The sequence below is a fragment of the Sciurus carolinensis genome, chromosome 3 (assembly GCF_902686445.1).
Source record: "Sciurus carolinensis chromosome 3, mSciCar1.2, whole genome shotgun sequence".
Lineage (NCBI taxonomy): Eukaryota > Metazoa > Chordata > Mammalia > Rodentia > Sciuridae > Sciurus > Sciurus carolinensis.
Window position 1 is genome coordinate 15,089,452 of NC_062215.1, and position 21,150 is coordinate 15,110,601.

Sequence of the window (21,150 nt, forward strand, 5' to 3'; positions counted from 1 at the left end):
ACTCAAGATCATACAGCCTGGCTTCAATGCCTAAAGTTCTGTCTTCAAGGGGTTAGGTTCTATTTTCTACACAATCTAATCTGTTAGTGATGCTGTCAAGTGGGTTTTTAATTTGTTTGATTGTGTCTTTCATTTCTAGGAGTTCTGCTTGATTTCTTTTCACTATTTCTATTTCTTTATTAAAGTGGCTTTTCATACCCTATAACTACTCTCTTAATTCCTTCCTTAGATCTTCTTTTAGTTCACTGAACATTAAAAAAAAATTTGTAGTTGCAAATGGGCAGCAGCATGACTTTATTTTGTTCATTTTTATGTGGTGCTAAGTGCCTTACACGTGCTCGGCAAGTGCTCTGCCACTGAGCCACAAGCCCAGCACCACTGAATATTTTTAACAATCAGTTTTTTATAATCTTTCTCTGGGCTTTTGTCCACTGTGCCATCAGTGGGATTTTTTGTTGGGGGACTGTGGATTTTGGGGGGAGATTTTTTCCCCCCTGTTTTCTCATGTTTTCAGAGGTCTTGGACTTGTACATCAATTGAGCTGGATTCCCCTACCTCTTTTTTTTGTGTCCTTTTGTGTGTAATTACCTTATTTGTTCTGGGACATCTGTTTTTGATGTATATGTAGAAGCCAATGGGTGGAACCTGAGTTCCCTCTCTGATTGTTCCCTCCTTGGGTCTTTGTTCTTGGTTTGGGGCTTTTGTCTCCTCACTACTTTGAGTTGGAGTAATGTCAGGAATGTTTAGTTCAGCAGCAGAGTATCTAACTTGTGAACTTCTAGTGTCCCTATGGGTTCTTAGACCTCACAGAATGGGGCCAAATAAACAATAGTAACAACTGTTGCAAAGAAAAAACAGTACACAATGTTAAAGTAAACATCCAGTTCCTATGTCTTCAACATTAATTGCCACCAGTAAAGAGGAATGGGTTCAGCATTTTTCAACAATAAAAACAGTAACCATGAACTAGATCTGGCTTTAAAGCAAACAGCAATGTCAACTATATCATCCACAGCAGTAAGTAATGGTGGGGGGTAGGAGTTAGAGAAACCAATCAATTCTGAAAGATGGTAAAAATACAGTAAATTAGGAGAAAAGGAAATATGTTAGAAAATAAATAAAGTTAGAAAAGATTTCAGAAAGTAAACAGAGAGAATGCAGAAAAGATGTATAGCAGCTGATGTTTATACAAAAGGAGGAGAAAAAATAGGAGGACAGTACTAGGAGAGAGAACAACAGAATTTGGTGGTTAACAGAAGAGGGAAACAGAAACAAGACAAACACATGAAAATAATGTAAAACCAAACCAAAATATACAATTAAAAAAACCCTGAACCTCAAAGGACAATGATAGGAAAAAATAATTACATTAAAAAATGCCAAAAATGGAAGAAAGAGAAAAATATGTGTATGGGTGTCCCTGGATCAATCAGCACAGTCAGAATTCACACTCATGTACACATGTATTAAAAAAAATAAAAAAGTAAAAAAATTTTAAAATCCAAAATCTTGATGAAGAATAAAGGAATCTTCTCCAGTGAGGTAGTCAAAATCATTGACCAGATTGGTAGTTACTGTCTATGTCCAACAGTCTTTCTTTCTAATTCTTCTTGAGTTATGTACTGATAGATCGGGGGTAGGAGGGGGAGGTGTTAGCCCCTTCCTGTTTGTGTGTTGCTCTCTGTTATGATTTGGATGTGGGGTGTCCCCCAAAAGCTCATGTGTGAGACAATGCAAGAAAGTTCAGAGAAGAAATGATTGGGTTACAGGAGCCTTAGCCCAATTAGTGAATTAATCACCTGATGGGATTAATTGAGTGGTAACTGAAGGCTGGTGGGGTGTGGCTGTGACTGGAGAAGGTGAGGTATTGGGGGCATGGCTTTGGGGTATATATTTGTATCTGGCAAGTGGAGCTCTCTCTCTCCTTGTTTTCTTATCATCATGAGCTGCTTTCCTCTGCCACACTCTTCTGCCATGATGTCCTGCCTTACCTTAAGTCCCAAGGAATGAAACCAGCTGTCCATGGACTAAGACCTCTGAAACTATGAGCCCCCAAATAAACTTTTCCTCCTCTAAAATTGTTCTGGTCAGGTCTTTTAGTCACTGTGATGAAAATGCTGACTAAAACACTCTCTGAGCTGCCAATTGGAGTAGTCTAAGATTGAAGCTATTTGATATAAGACGGAGCTTCCCTTCTCAAGTAAGAGGTGAGCTGGATTAGGATGTACTATCAGTTGGTGTTCTGTTCATTTGGATCAGTTCAATGCATTCTCAGGGTACAGTTTTTGTAGCGTTCTGTGACGGGAGTCCCAGAAAATGGTTCTGAGGTCTACTCAGACCTCGGGGGCTTGTTGGGTGGTTCCTTCTTTAGAGAAACTAGACTGACTTGCCCCTAGGGCTTGACAGTAGCTAATCTCTGATGTGGGTCTGGTTCTCAGGGGCCTCCCAAGAAATCCAATTGTGGGGAAAGGGGTCTGATCCTTCACTCGAGGTTGCCCTGGAGCACAGTCTTCCTGGGCTTAGTCCCTGAGTGTATTTACTCCCACCTGTTCAGACTCCTGGCCAGCTTCAGCTGTTCACATGAGCCCCCTGACACAAAGGAGAAGTGAGTTGGGCTCCCCTTCACCCTTCCAACTCAAATCCTCCTGGGTACAGTCTACTCTGCACCTGTATCAGGCTCAGCCTAGGTTACACCTGCCAGGACACTGTGGCTGCATTTTTTGTTTTTTTCCCCTGATCTCCCAGGTCCTGCAGTTGCCAAGATGGTGTGCTTGTCCCAAGATGGCTCCCACCTCAATTCTCTCTGGCTAGTTGAGACACAGAGGGTGCTTTTCATGTATGAGCATGCAGTGCAGCCTCAGGCTCAGCTAAGATTAGGCAGTATTTTTGATCTTAGGTTTCTCTGTACCAAAATTGTGTTCCCCTCTGTCTGTGGTGAATCTGCACTTCCAGCACCTATGGGGCTGCCAAGTTGGCTCTGAGGCACTTTTTTCTTCTTTGTTTATTGTGCCCAAATTTCTGAGTCCCTAAGCCACTTTGAGTGTCCAATATTAAATTTTAGTGAAATCTCTTTTACCCACCTCACTGAGAAGTTGTATATTCACAGATTTGATTCCATGCCACTAGATCAGTAAAATTTATAATAAACTCATGTATGTGCACACACACACACACACACACACACACACACACAGTCACACCTGCTGCACCCTTTTCCCCTCCTCAGGATCAGTTGTTAAACATTTCAGAGCATATGACCAATTCCACGTATTTGTTACTATTAATATTATTACTATCATTAATAAATAAATTAGCAAAAATACCATTTGTATGGTGTTTAACTATTTATAAGGCACCCTTTGTAATAAGCAGCCTTGTAAGGAAGGGGTGATTTCCCTTCACAGATGAGAAACTAAGGGTCTAAGAGATCAGGTAAATTGCCCAAGGTCTAGATCTAATAGGCAGCAAAACTGGAACAATATATCTTTTGTAAAATATCTTCCTGGTATTTTACATGTTGTGTTCTTCCCATTCCACATGTTTAACCCTGTAACTACAGGTCAATAATTAATCCTTCTGTGGTTCAGTGTCACTGTCTGTTAAAAGGGGTGGAAATATGGGGAGAAACTGGATTAGATAATTTCCAAAGTCTTTTCCAACTCTCATACTTTATGCCCATAATTCTAGGTATCTTGGCATTTAAGTAGTCAAGTGCCTCATGGAGTTTCACCTCCTTATTCCTTGGAATAGTGACCAAAAATTCATGTTAATTGGCTGGAAATTGGCAGTTTTATAACATGCAAGCCTTTTCTACCAGTCTCTTTGGTCCTTTAATGCTTGGGAAAAAAAGAGAGAATCCTATCCCTTTCTTCTTACCTCAGTGTAGCCCATGCTGGCTGCAGCAATGAGAGCCTGCTGGATGGCATGGCTCTTCTTAAACACGCCTTGCTGCTGGCCAGCCATTGTCCAGTCACACTGAATCAAAAACTTGACGACCTCCAGATGACCTCTGAGTGCAGCATGAACCAAAGCACACTGTCCATTCTTATCCAAGTGATCCACCTGAGGGGAGAGTACAGAAATGTATGTGTGAACCAAGACCTGTGGCTAGTCACACTAGCCCACTGCACATGTCTGGATTCTTGGGGCTGGGGTTGTGACTCAGTGGTAGAACACTCACCTAGTATGCATGAGGCCCTGGGTTCAAACCTCAGCAGCACATAATAATAAAATAAAGGTACTGTGTTCACCTATAACTAATATATATATATGTGTGTGTGTGTATATATATATATATATATATACACATACATATATATATATAAATTAAAAAACAAAAGATTCATTCTTTCCTAATCCTTGATGCAATCTCTGAGCAAAATCAAAATCAATCTCTCCTCAGGCTAGAATAGTACCAAACTACAACTCTGCCAGATCTGCCTCTGAGGAGGAACTTCTTTTCCTCAAAAACCGAGGTCAGGTTTTTGTTTTAACATTAAAAGAAAAATAAACAAAACCCTCCGCTCACACTTTGTTTCCCTGAGGTACATTCTCCTTTGTCCTCAAATAGTTTTCTTCAGGCCAAGATTTGAGAGACTTGTAGCTCTGTTGGCACAAAACACTGTCTCTAAAATCATGAAAATGAAAAACATTTTGGAGCTCTAACTCTTTGGTGTTCCAAAGAAGCAAAATATATCATATCATGAATCACTCATTTGACCACCAATCTTTGGCAAAGATTAAGCAGTCAAGTGCCTCCTCTCTTCCAGTGGGAGCAGAATCTCCAAGACCTGGCCCCAAAGGCTAGGAGGCACTTGGAGCTAGACTAAGCTCTACCAGGAGTTTTTCTAATTTCATTGTTGCTTTCACGTTTAGATTTAAAGAAGAGGCTGATTAAGACCAATCCACCAGAAGGCCCTCATTCACAAGTGTTAATGGATGAAGTAGCCTTTTCTAGCAGGAACACTCTTATCTGTTTATGGTAGTTAAAGCACTTGAAACTTAAGTTCTGTTTCTGGTTCTCCCAGTAACTTTGCTTCCATCCTGTGATCCACATGACAAATGTTTACAGAATGCCTAGTATGTGCAGGGTACCATATGGGATAAAATGGTGATAAGATAGTAATATACAGATTCTGCTATCAAGAATTTTCAAATGAGTTTTCAAATGAGTTATGTGACCAATGTGACGAAAGTCTGCCCAACAAAGAAGTTTATAATAAATGCCACAAGGAAAGTGAAAGTACAATAAAATTTCAGAGGAAGGAATAATTAATTCCCAATTAGGAACAGATTCAGATTTACAAGTTTTACTTCAACTGGTCTAGTTTTTTTTTTTTTTTTTTTAAATGGATAGGATACCTGAAGGAAGTTATTTTAATTAGAAGGTTGAAAGCACAAATACTTTTTTTGTTGTCGTTGTAGACTGACACAATATCTTAATTTTATTTATTTATTTTTATGTGATGCTGAGGATTGAACCCAGTACCTCACATATGCTAGGCAAGCACTCTACCACTAAGTTACAAACCCAGCCTTGGAGCACAGATACTTTTGAATACTAGGTTTCTGAATGCACTTAACCAGTAGGTTGTAAAGAGTCGCTGAGAGTTTTCATGCCTAGAACTGAACTTTTTAAAAACTGAGAGCGTGAATAAAAGAAATCATGACTCTTTAGAGAAATGGTTGACTCCAGGGCTGGGGAAATAAGAGCAAATGATGAATCTGAAACATCTTGAGTTTCGAGAAATTAAGGGAGTATGCAAAAAATAGTAGGGGGTGGGGAGTTGAAAGGACACAGGAATCTTCTTGCACTAATGCTCAAATCTAGGGCAATCTGAGCAACAAAATGAGTAATAATGATAATGAAAACTGATTATAGACCATAAAATAAAATAAATATCCACAACTCCACAGTGATAATAAAAAATCATTGAATAGGCAAACATATGAGGGAGAAAGGACAGTAGAATTCTAATTAATAAATGTTGAAGGAATGATGGAAATAGAAAATCACCAGAGGGAAAAGAGGGGTGGGAGGGGTGGGGGGGAAGGGAAAAAAAAATAATGAATCAAACATCATTGCCCTATGTAAATGTATGATTACACAAATGGTATGCCTTGACTCCATGTACAAATACAATGTATCCCATTTGTATACAATAATAATAAAAAAAAAAAAAAAGAAAATCACCATTAGGTAAACAACATAATAACTACTGCATCAAGAATCAACGATGGGGAGGGGCCAAGATGGTGAACTAGGGGGCGGCTGCATTTCACGTCGCTCCAGGACGCAAGATTCAAAAGAGGAGATAGTGAGAGACTTGGGACCAACTCAAAGCCGCCGGGTGAGTCTCTCCCGTTGGGGAGGCGGCCCGAATGGGGTGGTAGCCCCGGATCGCAGGGAATTTGTGAAGTGGAGTTGCTCGGCGAGACGCCCCTCCCCCCGCTGGAGCGGTAAACACGGACAACTGGGATCATCGTAGAGGAGGCGGCTCAGCACAGCGCTTGGACTCCGACAACCACTGGGGCTCCGGGCGGCTGCCTGAGGAGGAGCTGCGTGGCGAGCTGTTTAGACCCAGAACGACCGCTTCTGAACACCGGGGGGTTGCCCGGAGGAAGAGGAGAAGCCCGGCGGGTCCCTTGGTCTAGGAGTGACTGCATCAGAGCCACAGGCAGTTGCCAGAGGAGGAGCTACGTGGTGAGCTGTTTGAACTCAGAGCGAGCGCTCCTGAACACTGGTGGCCTGCCTGGAGGAGGAGAGCGGTGGGACACTTGGTCTAGGAGTGACTGCATCAGAGCCACAGGCAGTTGCCAGAGGAGGAGCTACGTGGTGAGTTGATTGGACTAAAAGCGACCGCTCCTGAACACTGGTGGCCTGCCTGGAGGAGGAGTGTGGTGGGTCACTTGGTCTCGGAGCCACCGCTCCTGAACACCCGGGGGGCTACCCCAAGGAGGAGGAGGAGGAACAGGGCGGGTCACTTGGACTTGGAGTGACTGCCTAGGGCTACGGGTGGTTGGCGGGAGGAGGAGACCCGAAGTGAGTTGTTTGGACTCCTAGTGACTGCGTCGGAAACCGGGCGGCTGTCCAGAGGAGGAGGTGTATGGCGGGTCTCTGGGTCTCGGAGTTATTGTACGGGGCTCCAGGTGGTGGCTCAGAGGAGGGGCTGCATAGCCAGGCGATTGGTGCAGAGCAGGGTCCCAGGAGCTAGGTGGCTTCTTGCTGGAAGAGCTGCACAGAGACACGCCTAGGGGCAGAGCGAAGTTTCCAGGGCTGCGGGCAGATTCTCTGGGAGAGGCAGCCTAAGGAGACTCGCCTGCGAAGGGTGAGTCTCCCAGGCCCAGGACGTAGGTCCGGGCCCCTGGGATCGTTGCAGAGGAAGACAGCCCAGCCCAGGCGGTAGTTGTAGATTGAGGGGAACCTCTAGGAGGGCAACTGACCAGCGAGACGTCCCCACCGAGTGAGTCTTCCCGGCTGGGGGAGGTTTTCCCACAGGGACGGTAAAACCAGAGACACAGGCACAAACAGGCCTTGCCTCAGCCCGCAGTCTAGTTCCCCATTGGATGACTATTGGTCAACAAGTGGAGGCACCTCTGCCCACTAGCAGGGAATATACGCCACCTGAGGGTCACCACCCCTAGAGAGGCAGCTTCTTCGTGGAGCTCTGCATTATCAACCTCCTCCAAGACTTCAGGCTACTGAAGGATAAGAGGGGATATACTAGCAATCTTCAGGGACATTATAAGTTGATAGAGGAAATCTGCAATATCTTAATGACCCACTGATTCCTGAACAATATGAGAAAACAAGGGAAGAAAATGCCGCAAACAAATCTAGATGTTACATCAATAAAATCCAACGACAGCATGGCAGAAGAAATGATAGAAAGGGAGTTCAGAATGTACATAATTAAAATGATTAGGGAAGCAAACGATGAGATGAAAGAGCAAATGCAGGCATTGAACGATCGCACCAATCGACAGTTAACAGAGCAAATTCAGGAAGCAAAAGATCATTTCAATAAAGAGTTAGAGATATTGAAAAAAAACCAAACAGAAATCCTTGAAATGAAGGAAACAATAAACCAAATTAAGAACTCCATAGAAAGCATAACCAATAGGATAGAACAGCTGGAAGACAGAACTTCAGATATTGAAGACAAAATATTTAACCTCGAAAACAAAGTTGAACAAACAGAGAAGATGGGGAGAAATCATGAACAGAATCTCCAAGAACTATGGGATATCATGAAAAGGTCAAATTTGAGAATTATTGGGATTGAGGAAGGCTTAGAGAAACAAACCAAAGGAATGAACAATCTATTTGAAGAAATAATTTCAGAAAATTTCCCAAATCTGAAGAATGAAATGGAAAATCAAGTCCAAGAGGCTTATAGGACTCCAAATACACAAAATTACAACAGACCCACACCAAGGCACATTATAATGAAAATACCTAACATACAAAATAAAGACAGAATTTTAAAGGCTGTGAGAGAAAAGAACCAAATTACATTCAGGGGGAAGCCAATACGGATATCAGCAGATTTTTCAATCCAGACCCTAAAAGCTAGAAGGGCCTGGAACAACATTTTTCAAGCTCTGAAAGAAAATGGATGCCAACCAAGAATCTTATACCCAGCAAAACTTACCTTCAAATTTGACGATGAAATAAAATCATTCCATGATAAACAAAAGCTAAAAGAATTTACAAAAAGAAAGCCAGCATTACAGAACATTCTCAGCAAAATATTTCATGAGGAAGAGATAAAAAACAAAGAAGCAAATCAGCAAAGGGAGGAATTATCCTAAAGGAACTGTCAAATAAAGGAGGAACCAAGATGTGTCAAAAATTTTAAATATGAACCAAATGACCGGGAATACAAATCATATCTCAATAATAACCCTGAATGTTAATGGCCTGAATTCATCAATCAAAAGACATAGACTGGCAGATTGGATTAAAAAGAAAGATCCAACAATATGTTGCCTGCAAGAGACTCACCTCATAGAAAGAGATACCCATAGACTAAAGGTGAAAGGATGGGGAAAAACATACCATGCACATGGACTCAGCAAAAAAGCTGGAGTATCCATCCTCATTTCAGATAATGTGGACTTCAAGCCAATGTTAGTCAGAAGGGATAAAGAAGGACATTTCATACTGCTTAAGGGAAGCATAAATCAGCAAGATATAACAATCATAAACATCTATGCCCCAAACAGTGGCTCATCCATGTATGTTAAACAAATCCTTCTCAATTTTAGAAACCAAATAGACCATAACACAATAATACTAGGTGATTTTAACACGCCTCTCTCACCAATGGACAGATCTTCCAAACAAAAATTGAACAAAGAAACCATAGATCTCAATAACACAATCAATAATTTAGACTTAACAGACATTTATAGAATATACCATCCAACCAAGAGCGAATACACTTTCTTCTCAGCAGCACATGGATCCTTCTCTAAAATAGACCATATATTATGCCACAAAGTTAATGTTAGCAAATACAAGAACATAGAGACACTACCTTGTATTCTATCAGATCATAATGGATTGAAATTAGAAATAAATGGAAGAGTAAAAAACAGAAACTACTCCAACACCTGGAGATTAAACAATATGCTACTATATGATGAATGGATAACAGAAGATATTAGGAAGGAAATTAAAAAATTCTTAGAGGTAAACGAGAACAAAGAAACATCATATCAAAATCTCTGGGACACTATGAAAGCAGTACTTAGAGGAAGATTTATTTCATGGAGCACATTTAATAAAAGAAGTAAAACTCAAAAAATAAATGACCTAACACTACAGCTCAAAGCCCTAGAAAAAGAAAAACAGACCAACACCAAAAGTAGTAGAAGACAGGAAATAGTCAAACTGAGAGCTGAAATCAACGAAATTGAAACAAAAGAAACAATACAAAAAATTGACAAAATAAATAGTTGGTTCTTCAAAAAAATAAACAAAATTGATAAACCTTTAGCCACACTAACAGAGAAGACGAGAGAAAACCCAAATCACTAAAATTCGGAATGAACAAGGAAATATCACAACAGACACGACTGAAATACAAAACATAATTAGAAGCTATTTTGAAAATCTATACTCCAACAAAATAGAAAATTTCGAAGACATCAACAGGTTTCTAGAGACATATGAATTGCCTAAACTGAACGAGGAGGACATACACAATTTAAATAGACCAATTTCAAGTAATGAAATAGAAGAAGTCATCAAAAGCCTTCCAACAAAGAAAAGTCCAGGACCAGATGGGTTCTCAGCCAAGTTCTATAAAACATTTAAAGAAGAGCTCATTCCAACACTTCTCAAAGTATTCCAGAAAATAGAAGAGGAGGGAACTCTCCCAAACTCATTCTATGAAGCCAATATTACCCTGATTCCTAAACCAGACAGAGACACATCAAGGAAAGAAAATTTCAGACCAATATCCTTAATGAACATCGACGCAAAAATTCTTCAACAAAATTTTAGCAAATCGCATACAAAAACATATTAAAAAGATAGTGCACCATGATCAAGTGGGTTTCATCCCAGGGATGCAAGGTTGGTTCAACATCAGGAAATCAATAAATGTCATTCACCATATCAATAGACTTAAAGTCAAGAATCACATGATTATTTTGATAGATGCAGGAAAAGCATTTGATAAAATACAGCACCCCTTCATGCTCAAAACACTAGAAAGAATAGGGATAGTGGGAACATTCCTTAACATTGTAAAGGCCATCTACGCTAAACCCATGGCTAATATCATTCTAAATGGTGAAAAACTGAAAGCATTCCCTCTAAAAACTGGAACAAGGCAGGGATGCCCTCTTTCATCACTTCTATTCAATATTGTCCTTGAAACTCTAGCCAGAGCAATTAGACAGACCAAAGAAATTAAAGGGATACGAATAGGAAAAGAAGAACTCAAACTATCCCTATTTGCTGATGATATGATTGTATACTTAGAGGAACCAGGAAATTCCACCAGAAAACTTTTAGATCTCATAAGTGAATACAGTAAAGTAGCGGGATATAAGATCAATGCACATAAATCTAAGGCATTTTTATACATAAGCGATGAATCTTCAGAAAGAGAAATTAGGAAAACTACCCCATTCACAATAGCTTCGAAAAAAATAAAGTATTGGGAATCAATCTCACAAAAGAGGTGAAAGACCTCTACAATGAGAACTACAGAACACTAAAGAAAGAAATTAAAGAAAACCTTAGAAGATGGAAAGATCTCCCATGTTCTTGGATAGGAAGAATTAATATTGTCAAAATGGCCATACTACCAAAAGTGCTATACAGATTCAATGCAATTCCAATTAAAATCCCAATGATGTACCTTACAGAAATAGAGCAAGCAATTATGAAATTCATCTGGAAGAATAAAAAACCCAGAATACCTAAAGCAATCCTTGGCAGAAAGAGTGAAGCAGGGGGTATCGCAATACCAGATCTTCAACTCTACTACAAAGCAATAGTAACAAAAACGGCATGGTATTGGTACCAAAATAGAAAGGTGGATCAATGGTACAGAATAGAGGACACGGACACAAACCCAAATAAATACAATTTTCTCATAGTAGACAAAGGGGCCAAAAATATGCAATGGAGAAAAGATAGCCTCTTCAACAAATGGTGCTGGGAGAATTGGACATCCATATGCAACAGAATGAAACTAAACCCATATCTCTCACCATGCACGAAACTAAACTCAAAATGGATTAAGGATCTTGGAATCAGACCAGAGACCTTGCATCTTATAGAAGAAAAAGTAGGTCCAGAGCTTCAACATGTCGGCTTAGGACCAGACTTCCTCAACAGGACTCCCATAGCACAAGAAATAAAAGCAAGAATTAATAACTGGGATAGATTCAAACTAAAAAGCTTTCTCTCAGCAAAGGAAACTATCAGCAATGCGAAGAAAGAGCCTACAGAGTGGGAGAAAATCTTTGCCAATCATACTTCAGATACAGCGCTAATCTCCAGAATCTACAAAGAACTCAAAAAACTCTACACCAAGAATGTAAATAATCCAATTGACAAATGGGCTAAAGAAATGAATAGACACTTCACAGAAGAAGATCTACACGCAATCAACAAACATATGGAAAAATGTTCAACATCTCTAGTAATAAGAGAAATGCAAATCAAAACCACCCTAAGATTCCATCTCACCCCAATTAGAATGGCGATTATCAAGAATACAAGCAACAACAGGTGTTGGCGAGGATGTGGGGAGAAAGGTACACTCTTACATTGCTGGTGGGGCTGCAAATTAGTGCAGCCACTCTGGAAAGCAGTGTGGAGATTCCTTAGAAAACCTGGAATGGAACCACCATTTGACCCAGCTATCCCACTCCTTGGCCTATACCCAAAGGACTTAAAATCAGCATATTACAGAGATACAGCCACATCAATGTTCATAGCTGCTCAGTTCACAATAGCCAGATTGTGGAACCAACCTAGATGTCCTTCAATTGATGAATGGATAAAGAAAATGTGGTATATATATACAATGGAATATTACTCAGCCATAAAGAATGATAAAATTATGGCATTTGCAGGCAAATGGATGAAACTGGAGAATATCATGCTAAGTGAGATAAGCCAATCTCAAAAAACCAAAGGAAAAATGATATCGCTAATAAGTGGATGATTACACATAATGGGGGGTGGGAAGGGTTAGTGTTAGGATTAGAGTTAGGGTTAGGGAGGGGGGCAGGAATGGAGGAAGGAAGGACTGTATAGATGGAGGGGAGGGGTGGGGGGGAAGGGAAAAAATGGCAGAATGAATCAAACAACATTACCCTATGTAAATTTATGATTACACAAATGGTATGCCTTTACGCCATGTACAGACAGAGAAACAACATGTATCCCATTTGTTTACAATAAAAAAAAAAAAAAAAAAAGAATCAACGATGGGGGGCTAGGGAGATAGCTCAGCTGGTAGAGTGCTTGCCTTGTAAGCACAAGGCCCTGATTTTGATCACCAGTACCACAAAAAAAAAAAAAAAAAAAAGATTCAACGATGGATCTTAGAACCAGTGGACATAAGTACAATGAGAAACAAGAAATCTATCTGCCTGGTCTCAAATCATCTTCCTAAAAGATATTTCTTAATTATAAAGGAAAAAAGCCCAGTAACTTCAGAGTTGAAAACTTGAGGACACTACCTTAATCAAGTGATCAAAGTTAATATCATCTAAAAAAGACATACTGACAACTTGTACCTCACACACTGCATTTCAATTGATAGCACTGCTTACGTGCTATTCTTGCCAAAAACATAGACTCAATCTAATAAGAAAATATCAAACTCAAATTAAAAAATTATTTTACAAAACAACTGGCCAGTACTGTTTAAAATTGTCACTATCATGAAAGACAAACTGAGGAACTCATAGTCTGGAGTAGACTAAGGAGGCACCACTAAATGTCCTGTGAAATTCTATTGTTTCCTGAATGAAAAAAGGACATTGATGGGACAATTGGGGAAACTGCAATAAAATCTGTAGATTAGCTAAAAGTATTATGTCAATATAAAAATGAGTTGGTTTTGACGATGAGTCTATAGTTACTCAAACTGTTAACATTGGGAGAAGTTGGATGGAGGATATATGAGAACTCTATGAGTTACTTCACAATGTTTCTGAAAGTCTCAAATTATTTCAAAATAAAAGGTTTAAAGAAAGTATGGGGATAGTAGATAAGGTTAGCATCCAAAAGGGGACTTATTACATGAGGAGATGGCAAAAATAATTCAGGAAGATGGTAGTAGTTGGGATGGGGATGAAGGGATGGCTGCTCAAGCAGTTTTCAGGATAAAATTGAAAAGATTTCGCTACTAAATGAATTTGGAAGGGCAAAGGAGAGGAAGGTGTCAAAGAGTCTCTATTGGAGAAAAATGAAGACTGCATTACCAGATTTTAAAGCCAGGAAGAGGAGATGGGTACAAGGTAAAGAGGATGAGTTACTTTAGAAAGATAAATGTGCGGTGCTGGTGAGGCATCCAGGCGTAACTGTCAAGGAGGCTGTTAAGAATGTGAAACCTGAGCTCAAAAAAATGTTCAGGGATTATCAATTTAAGAATTACCCACATATAGGTAGAAGAACTAGAGCCCAGTTGTGTTTGATTCCAAAGCCTACGCTGAAGCTATGGGAGACAGTATGAGAAAGAAGACCAGAACAATCTTAAAGAACAATTGTATTAGAAGGATTAGAGAAGAGCAATGGAGAAGTAGGCCGAGAACTAGATAATGTTAAAAGCTCCACTTTACCAACACAATGGAGAGGCTTAAAGGGTGAGAATGGAAAGAGCTGCTTTATTTGGTGATTGGTAATCATTAGTGACTTTTCAGAGACTAACTTAGTTGAATGTTGGAAGGTTAGAACATTTCTCTCCCTCTCTTCATTCTTTTTTTAGTACTAGGGATTGAACCCAGGGGAGGCCTACCACTGATTTACATTGCCGGCCCTTTTTATTTTTTATTTTGAGACAGGGTCTTACTTAAGTTGCTCAGATTGGATTTGATCCTGGGATCCTCCTGCCTCAGTCTCCTCACCTTTGGAATTATAGGTGTGTGCCACCATGACCAGCAGAGTTTTCTTTTTTTTTAAAAGCACTATTTATTAGGTACTGCAAGAGATTAAAAGAGTTTATCTCTTTAAAAATGCTTTTATCTCTTTTAATCAACACAATGATTATATTAATTCTTTTTAATAGATGAAAAAAGTGAGATCAAGAGGTTAAATGATTTATCTAAACCCTAATATAAATCAAGGGTGGCCTCAGTTATGGGTTTGACATAATTGTGTTCGATTCCACACCTTCTAATTTTAATGACTTGCCTCCTTTTTCATTCATGGAAGCCATATTGGAAGTAGTTAAGGAATAGTAAGGAAACAGGTAGTGAATAGAGATGACTCTTAGGACAGGTCTGGTGGACACAGGAGGGAAGAGATGGGGTATAGCTTCTTGTCAGCAAGACAGAGGAGGAGAGTCCCCTTTTTTAAGTTAGGGGAGATGTTCATAGGCTTGTAGAAACTGAGAAAAAAGTGTGAATTTAGAAAAGGAATGAAGTAACACGCGCGAGAGAGTAACATACTGGGATCAAGAGAACAGGCAGAGGCAACTGCTTTGGAAGGGAGGGTAATAGGTAGGTGTAGGTGAGGACTGAAAGAGTTCTGAGAGTGGTGCATTGAGATGGACTTATCTGACTAGTGTAGGAAGGCAGAAGAGGTGTGATGGCATTTTGAGAAAAATATAAATAATTTACATAATCTGCTCTGGGGAAACAATGAAAAATAAATAAAATACTGGTTTAGCAGTATAAGGGATGAGCAGCAGCAAAGATCCAGCTGAGATCTGAATTTACAGCAATAGTATATAAGGACCAGTTATCATTCTCATTCTAGATATGTCCATTCAAACAAATGGAACATTACTAAAGGTGGACAATCACTGTGTCATAGTAAACATCGAAGGCTCTGAGATTTCACTCCCAAAGGAGTCTCAGGAGTCCTACTTTCTTCCAGACACCTCAGAATAAGATATATTACTTACATTTCTACTGTGAAACCAACATCCTCAGTTTGTTTTCTGGAATAAATCAAAATAGCAGGAGACTACAATTTTCCCCAGAAGCCTACATTTGTGAGGTCAGTGTTTTTCTTTTAACCAATATTTTGACATTGAGTTCTTCCATATCAGTGACTCTGGAAAGCATTTTGTTAATGTTTTTGAGAACTGAAATATACTAACAAACGCTTGGTCAGAATATAAACAGGGAGAATCATCTTTTCCCCAGAATATCTCTAGGATGGTGGTCTTCAAGGACAGGATGAGGGGATCTGGCCTTCTCATCTCCATTGGTTAACATTTCTTTTCTACATGAAAGATTTAAGAGTCTGCAGGTGCCCTTCATTTCAGACCTCTCCCTGCAGTCTCCTCCTCACACCCACACTTCTCTTTCCTTTTCTGTTAAGAAAAGGGATTTTTTCTGGGCTCAGCGGAGAATGTCTGGGTTGTTAGGTAGGGATATTTTTTGTTGTTGCTGATAAATGTAGTTTCCTAAGTGCCTCTCAAAGGTCTTACAACTGTGTCGAGATGTGGTGTGAACTGGCAGTGGCAAGTGGGCAAACACTGGGTGTGAGCTGAGCCAGCCTTCTCTTGATCTGCTTCCCATCAGGGTTTGATATACCACAGGAGTTAAGGAAGACTCTGCATCAGGAAAAAAGAAAAAGGGAAGAAAGGAAAAGTAACAGAGGCAGGTGGTCATTACCTTGGCCCGTTTCTTGCAGAGCAGCACCACGATGCTCAGGAACCCTGCTGCTGCGGCATACCCCAGAGGAGTCAGGCCACTTTCAGAAGAGGCATCCACATTGGCCCCAAATTCCAAAAGCAAGGCCACCATTTCTGTGTAACCAAGATGAGACTGGACACACAGAATTGGAGCATTATTTAAAACTTCTGTCCGGTAATTAATATTGGCACCTCCCAAAATCAGCAGTCGGCTGACCTATGAATGAATGAATGAATGAATGAATGAATAAATAAATAAATAGAAATAATAATCAGATATCAGTTATATTCATTCAGTTATCTTTTATTAAATCACCTGAGATTCCTACAACAGTTTCTAGTAGCATTTAGTAACTTTTATATTTTTCATTTGTTCCCTTTTTAATACCTTGCTACTGAAAAGAATGTAAAGTTTTCTTCTTTTCCTCATTAGCTAGAGCAAATACCACCCATACTATAGTGCTGAACATCAGCTCTGTTAAGTGAACGTCTCATCAAAAATACTCCCCCTAAAACAAAAAAGATACCCTAGATCAATTTACTATCTACAACCAGCAGGACCTGATCCCATATGCTGAAATCAGCTTATAGAGGTAGAAGGACAGTAGGGTTAGTCTTCAAGTTAGATAATGAAGTATAACAAATTATTAGTAAAAGATTAATTGACAGGAGACAATCCAAGGCAAGTCAGAGATCATCTAAACAGCTACTTAATGATGTTCTGATACTATTTTTCAGTTAATTCTTTAAGGTATTTGTAATTTTTTTTTTGCATTTACCTTTATATTTGGAGTATAGAGATTTCGTAAAGATGCCAATGCCATAGAAAGACCTTCTGTGCTATAAGAGATCCAGAGACCTTGGAGGATGGAAGATGATACACCAACCTTTTTACTCAAACCCTGAAAAAGAAATACGGAAACAATTAAATTATTAGCTTAGCTAAAAAGTATCACCAGTTGTTAGTGGCCTCTATATTTTTGGTATTAATGAATATGAGCAGAGTATCATCTTAAACATGTTCGTGCCCAGGAAAGCCTATCTCCCAACAAAGACTACTCTTACAGGAATAAGGTAACTTAAATTGTCTCTATCTTAGCAGTTAATGAATCTATTTAACATCTTTCTTTTCCACTCTATCTGATGTAATTTGTTTTTCCATATCTTTTTGATCAGCCTTCATGAAAATAAATCCCTTAAATTTAAGTTAATAAAATATGCATGGTGGTAGAGATAATACATTGTGATCACTGATCTTCATTGTGTCTGGACATTTGAGAAAACTATTTCTCAGCCTCATTTACAGTTAATAAAATTGGTTAATAAAATTGGGGCAGAAGTAATATGCCATGTCCAGGTATGGCCCCCCAGACCTCTTGTTTCTGCATACTTTCTTTTGTGCCTCTTGATTACAGACCAGATGCAGATAATCCAATGGAGGTGATTTCAGAAATGCTACATAGAATGGGGTGTGGTGGCACATGCCTGTAATCTCAGCGACTCAGTAAGCTGAGGCAGAAGGATAAGTTTGAGGCCAGGCTCAGAAACTTAGCAAGGCCCTAAGCAACTTAGTGAGACCCTGTTTTAAAACAAAAAAATAAAATGGGATGGGGATGTAGCTCCGTGGTAAAGTGCCTCTGGGTTCAATCTCTAGTACCAAGTGGCGGGGGAAGGAGTGTCCATCTAGCCAGCTAGGCACCAAGAGCTGGGTGCACTGAAATGAATAAGGGTGGATAACAGCTTCTGATTGTTCATTATTATTCCAGAACCTCTTTCAATTTGTGCTAATAATAGGAACTCAACTGCAAAGTCTCTCATTTGGTTCATCAGTTCATATACAAACACAAAAAACTGAAGCAAACCTGTTGCTAAGTCATTATGATTATTTATTTTGACATGAGATCAAATATTTACAGTTCTTTTTGTAAGAATTCTAAATGCTACTCAGTCAGGGTTGTAGTCCAGTCAAATTAGATTTGAGGGCTCAACTACACTGTAGATCCTAGAAAACCAGGAAAGTTAGCTCTGATTCCCCATTTGGGCCTCAGTCTCCTAACTTAGAATATGTGTGGTTCTCACCAAGACCTTCTGAGAAGCAATAAACTATATTAACAAATTAGATAAAATTAAGCAGAAATTAAGTAATATCCATATTCTAATAGTGGAAATTTTTAACAATGGAAAACATGTCTTATAGATTATGGTTGAGGAAAAGAAAGAAAGGGAATCTATTCAGATATCTACTATATGTCAAGTTTTGTGCTAGGACTTTTTCATAGTAAACTCCTTTAATTTCATCTCCACAACAGTCCTATGAGGTAGAATTTATCAGTTTTTTTATATCAGAGGAAAGAACTTAGAAAAGGTTAAGTAAGCTGCCCAATGTCACATAACTACTGAAGCTGGAATTAGAAACCAAGTTTTTTTTTTCAACCTCTAAAGTTCATGTTCCTTCTATTACACCAAGATTAAAAAAAAAAAAAAAGGTAGAGATTCAGAACTTCATTTCTGAAATCTGTCAGAAAAGAAGCAACTGGAAAACTAGAATAGACCAGCTGATTGCTAGCTTTCCGCTTTACCTCTAACTACCAACCATTCACCATTCACCTTCTTTGATTTTCTTTTCCAAAATTGTCCTTTTCTTTCTTTTCCTTCCTTCCTTCCTTCCTTCCTTCCCTCCCCCCCTCTTTCTTTCTTTCTTTCTTTCATCTCTCTCTTTCTTTCTTTCTTTTTTTTTTAGTACTGGGGATTGAACCCAGGGAGCTTTACCACTGAGTTACATTACCAGTCATTTTTATTTTGAGACAGGGTCTTACTAAGTTGCTGAGGCAGGTCTTGAACTTGGGATCCTCCTTTCTCCTTCCACCTTCCAAGTGGTTGAGATTATAGATGTGCACTGAAATTTGTCTTTTATTTTTATACTGGATAATCTTATCTGCTCCTATGGCTTTACTCCTATTATTTTTAACTAAGCATTATGTTTCTTTTCTAAATGTGAAACAAAGTAGTACTGTGTCAATGATCTGTAGTAGTTAATTTCCCCTTAAATATTAAGTGGGATTCATTAATATTTTCACTTAATCCATGGAATTATTAGGAGTATTATAGAAGAAAATGCTGGATCAGTGTTTATTAAATTATGTGGCAATTCTCTGATATCAGAGGGAGCTCAGAAAATGTATTTAGCTTCTCTGAACGATGTAGCAGCTTACTTGTCTGTTATGGTTTGGATGTGAGGTATTCCCCAAAAGCTTATGGGTGAGAAAATGCAAGAAGGTTGAGAGGAGAAATGATTGGGCTGTGAGAGTCTTAATGTGATTAGTGAATTAATGTCCTAAGAGATTAACTGAGTGATAATTGAAGGCTGGTAGGGTGTGGCTGGAGAAAGTGGGCAATAGGGACGTGGCTTTGGGGTATATATTTGTATTTGGCAAGTGGAGTCTCTCTCTCTGCTTCCGGACCATCACATGAGCTGCTTTCTTCTGCTACACTCTTCCCACCATGATATCCTGCCTCACCTAGAGTCCTGAGGAATGGAGCTGGCCTTCTTATGGACTAAGACCTCTGAAACCATGAAACCCCCCAATAAACTTTTCCTCCTTTAAAACTGTTCTGGTCAGGGGCTGGGATTGTGGCTCAGTGGTAGAGCACTTGCCTAGCATGTGTGAAGCTCTGGGTTTGATTCATAGCACTGCATATAAATAAATAAAGGTTCATCAACAACTAATAAAAATATTAAAAAAAATTGTTCTGGTCAGATCTTAAAGTCACAGCAGTGAGAAAAGATGACTAAAACAACTGTCTGCAGCAACTATAAGTTTGGATTTAGTTTTCTTGAATATAAATTGCCTCTGTTTTTTGTGTGATCCTCATTTTAAAGACTAATAAAAAAAGACATGTAAGGTTAAATAACTTGCTAGGTCGTGATGCACACCCTGTTCACTCTCGAGGTTGAGGCAGTAGGATTGTGAGATTAGAAGACAGCCTTTGCAACTCAATGAGACCCTGTCTCAAAGTAAAGGGACAGGGATGTAGCTCAGTGGTAGAGTGCCATTGGGTTAAATCCCCAGTACCATAGAAAACAAACAAACAGAACACTTGCTTGAAGTTCTACAGTCTGGAAGTAGGAAAAGTAGAATCTGAATCCAGTCTGGTTTCAGAGCCTAAACTCTTTAACTACCAAGCTCACTATGCAGCCATTTTTGAATGAATTATATAGATGAGTAATTTTCAACTCTTGTTACACATTAGAATTATGTGGAGAGCTTCTAAAAAATATTAATACAGTGTGGGGAATGCAAAATGGCACAGTGACTTTGGGTGACAGTCTGTCAATAAAGCTAGGTTTACCACATAATCTGATAATCTCACTCCTAGGTGTTTACCCAAATGAGTTTCAAACTTGTACACAAAACTCTTTATATGAATATTTACAGCAACTTTATTTGTTAACAACCCCAAATTGGAAGCTATCAAGATGCCCTTTAATAGATAAATGATAAATAAACAATGGTACATCAATACAATGTAGTAGTATTAAGCAATAAAAAGACACAAGGTATCAAACCACAAAAAAGATATGGACAAAACTTAAATGCATATTGCTAAGTGGAAGAAGTCAATCTGAAAAGACACACACTGGGTGATTACAAATACATGAAATTCTGGAAAAGATAAAACTACAGAGATAAGTAAAAAAGATCAGTTGTTGCCAGGGGTTGGGGAGGGTAAGAGAAAAAAAAATGAATAGGTAAAACAGGAATTTTAGGACAATGAAACTATTTATTACTTCAACTGAAGATATAGG

At 39.1% G+C, this 21,150-nt stretch overlaps 1 protein-coding gene across 1 annotated transcript in view; it reads right to left on the reverse strand.

Moving 5' to 3' along the window:
* Nucleotides 1-21,150, reverse strand: part of Tanc2 (tetratricopeptide repeat, ankyrin repeat and coiled-coil containing 2) — a 476,564-nt gene that overhangs the window by 34,029 nt on the left and 421,385 nt on the right. The window contains 3 exon segments of the mRNA XM_047542811.1: nt 3,877-4,062; nt 16,324-16,560; nt 17,123-17,245. Coding sequence (XP_047398767.1) covers nt 3,877-4,062; nt 16,324-16,560; nt 17,123-17,245 — 546 coding nt within the window.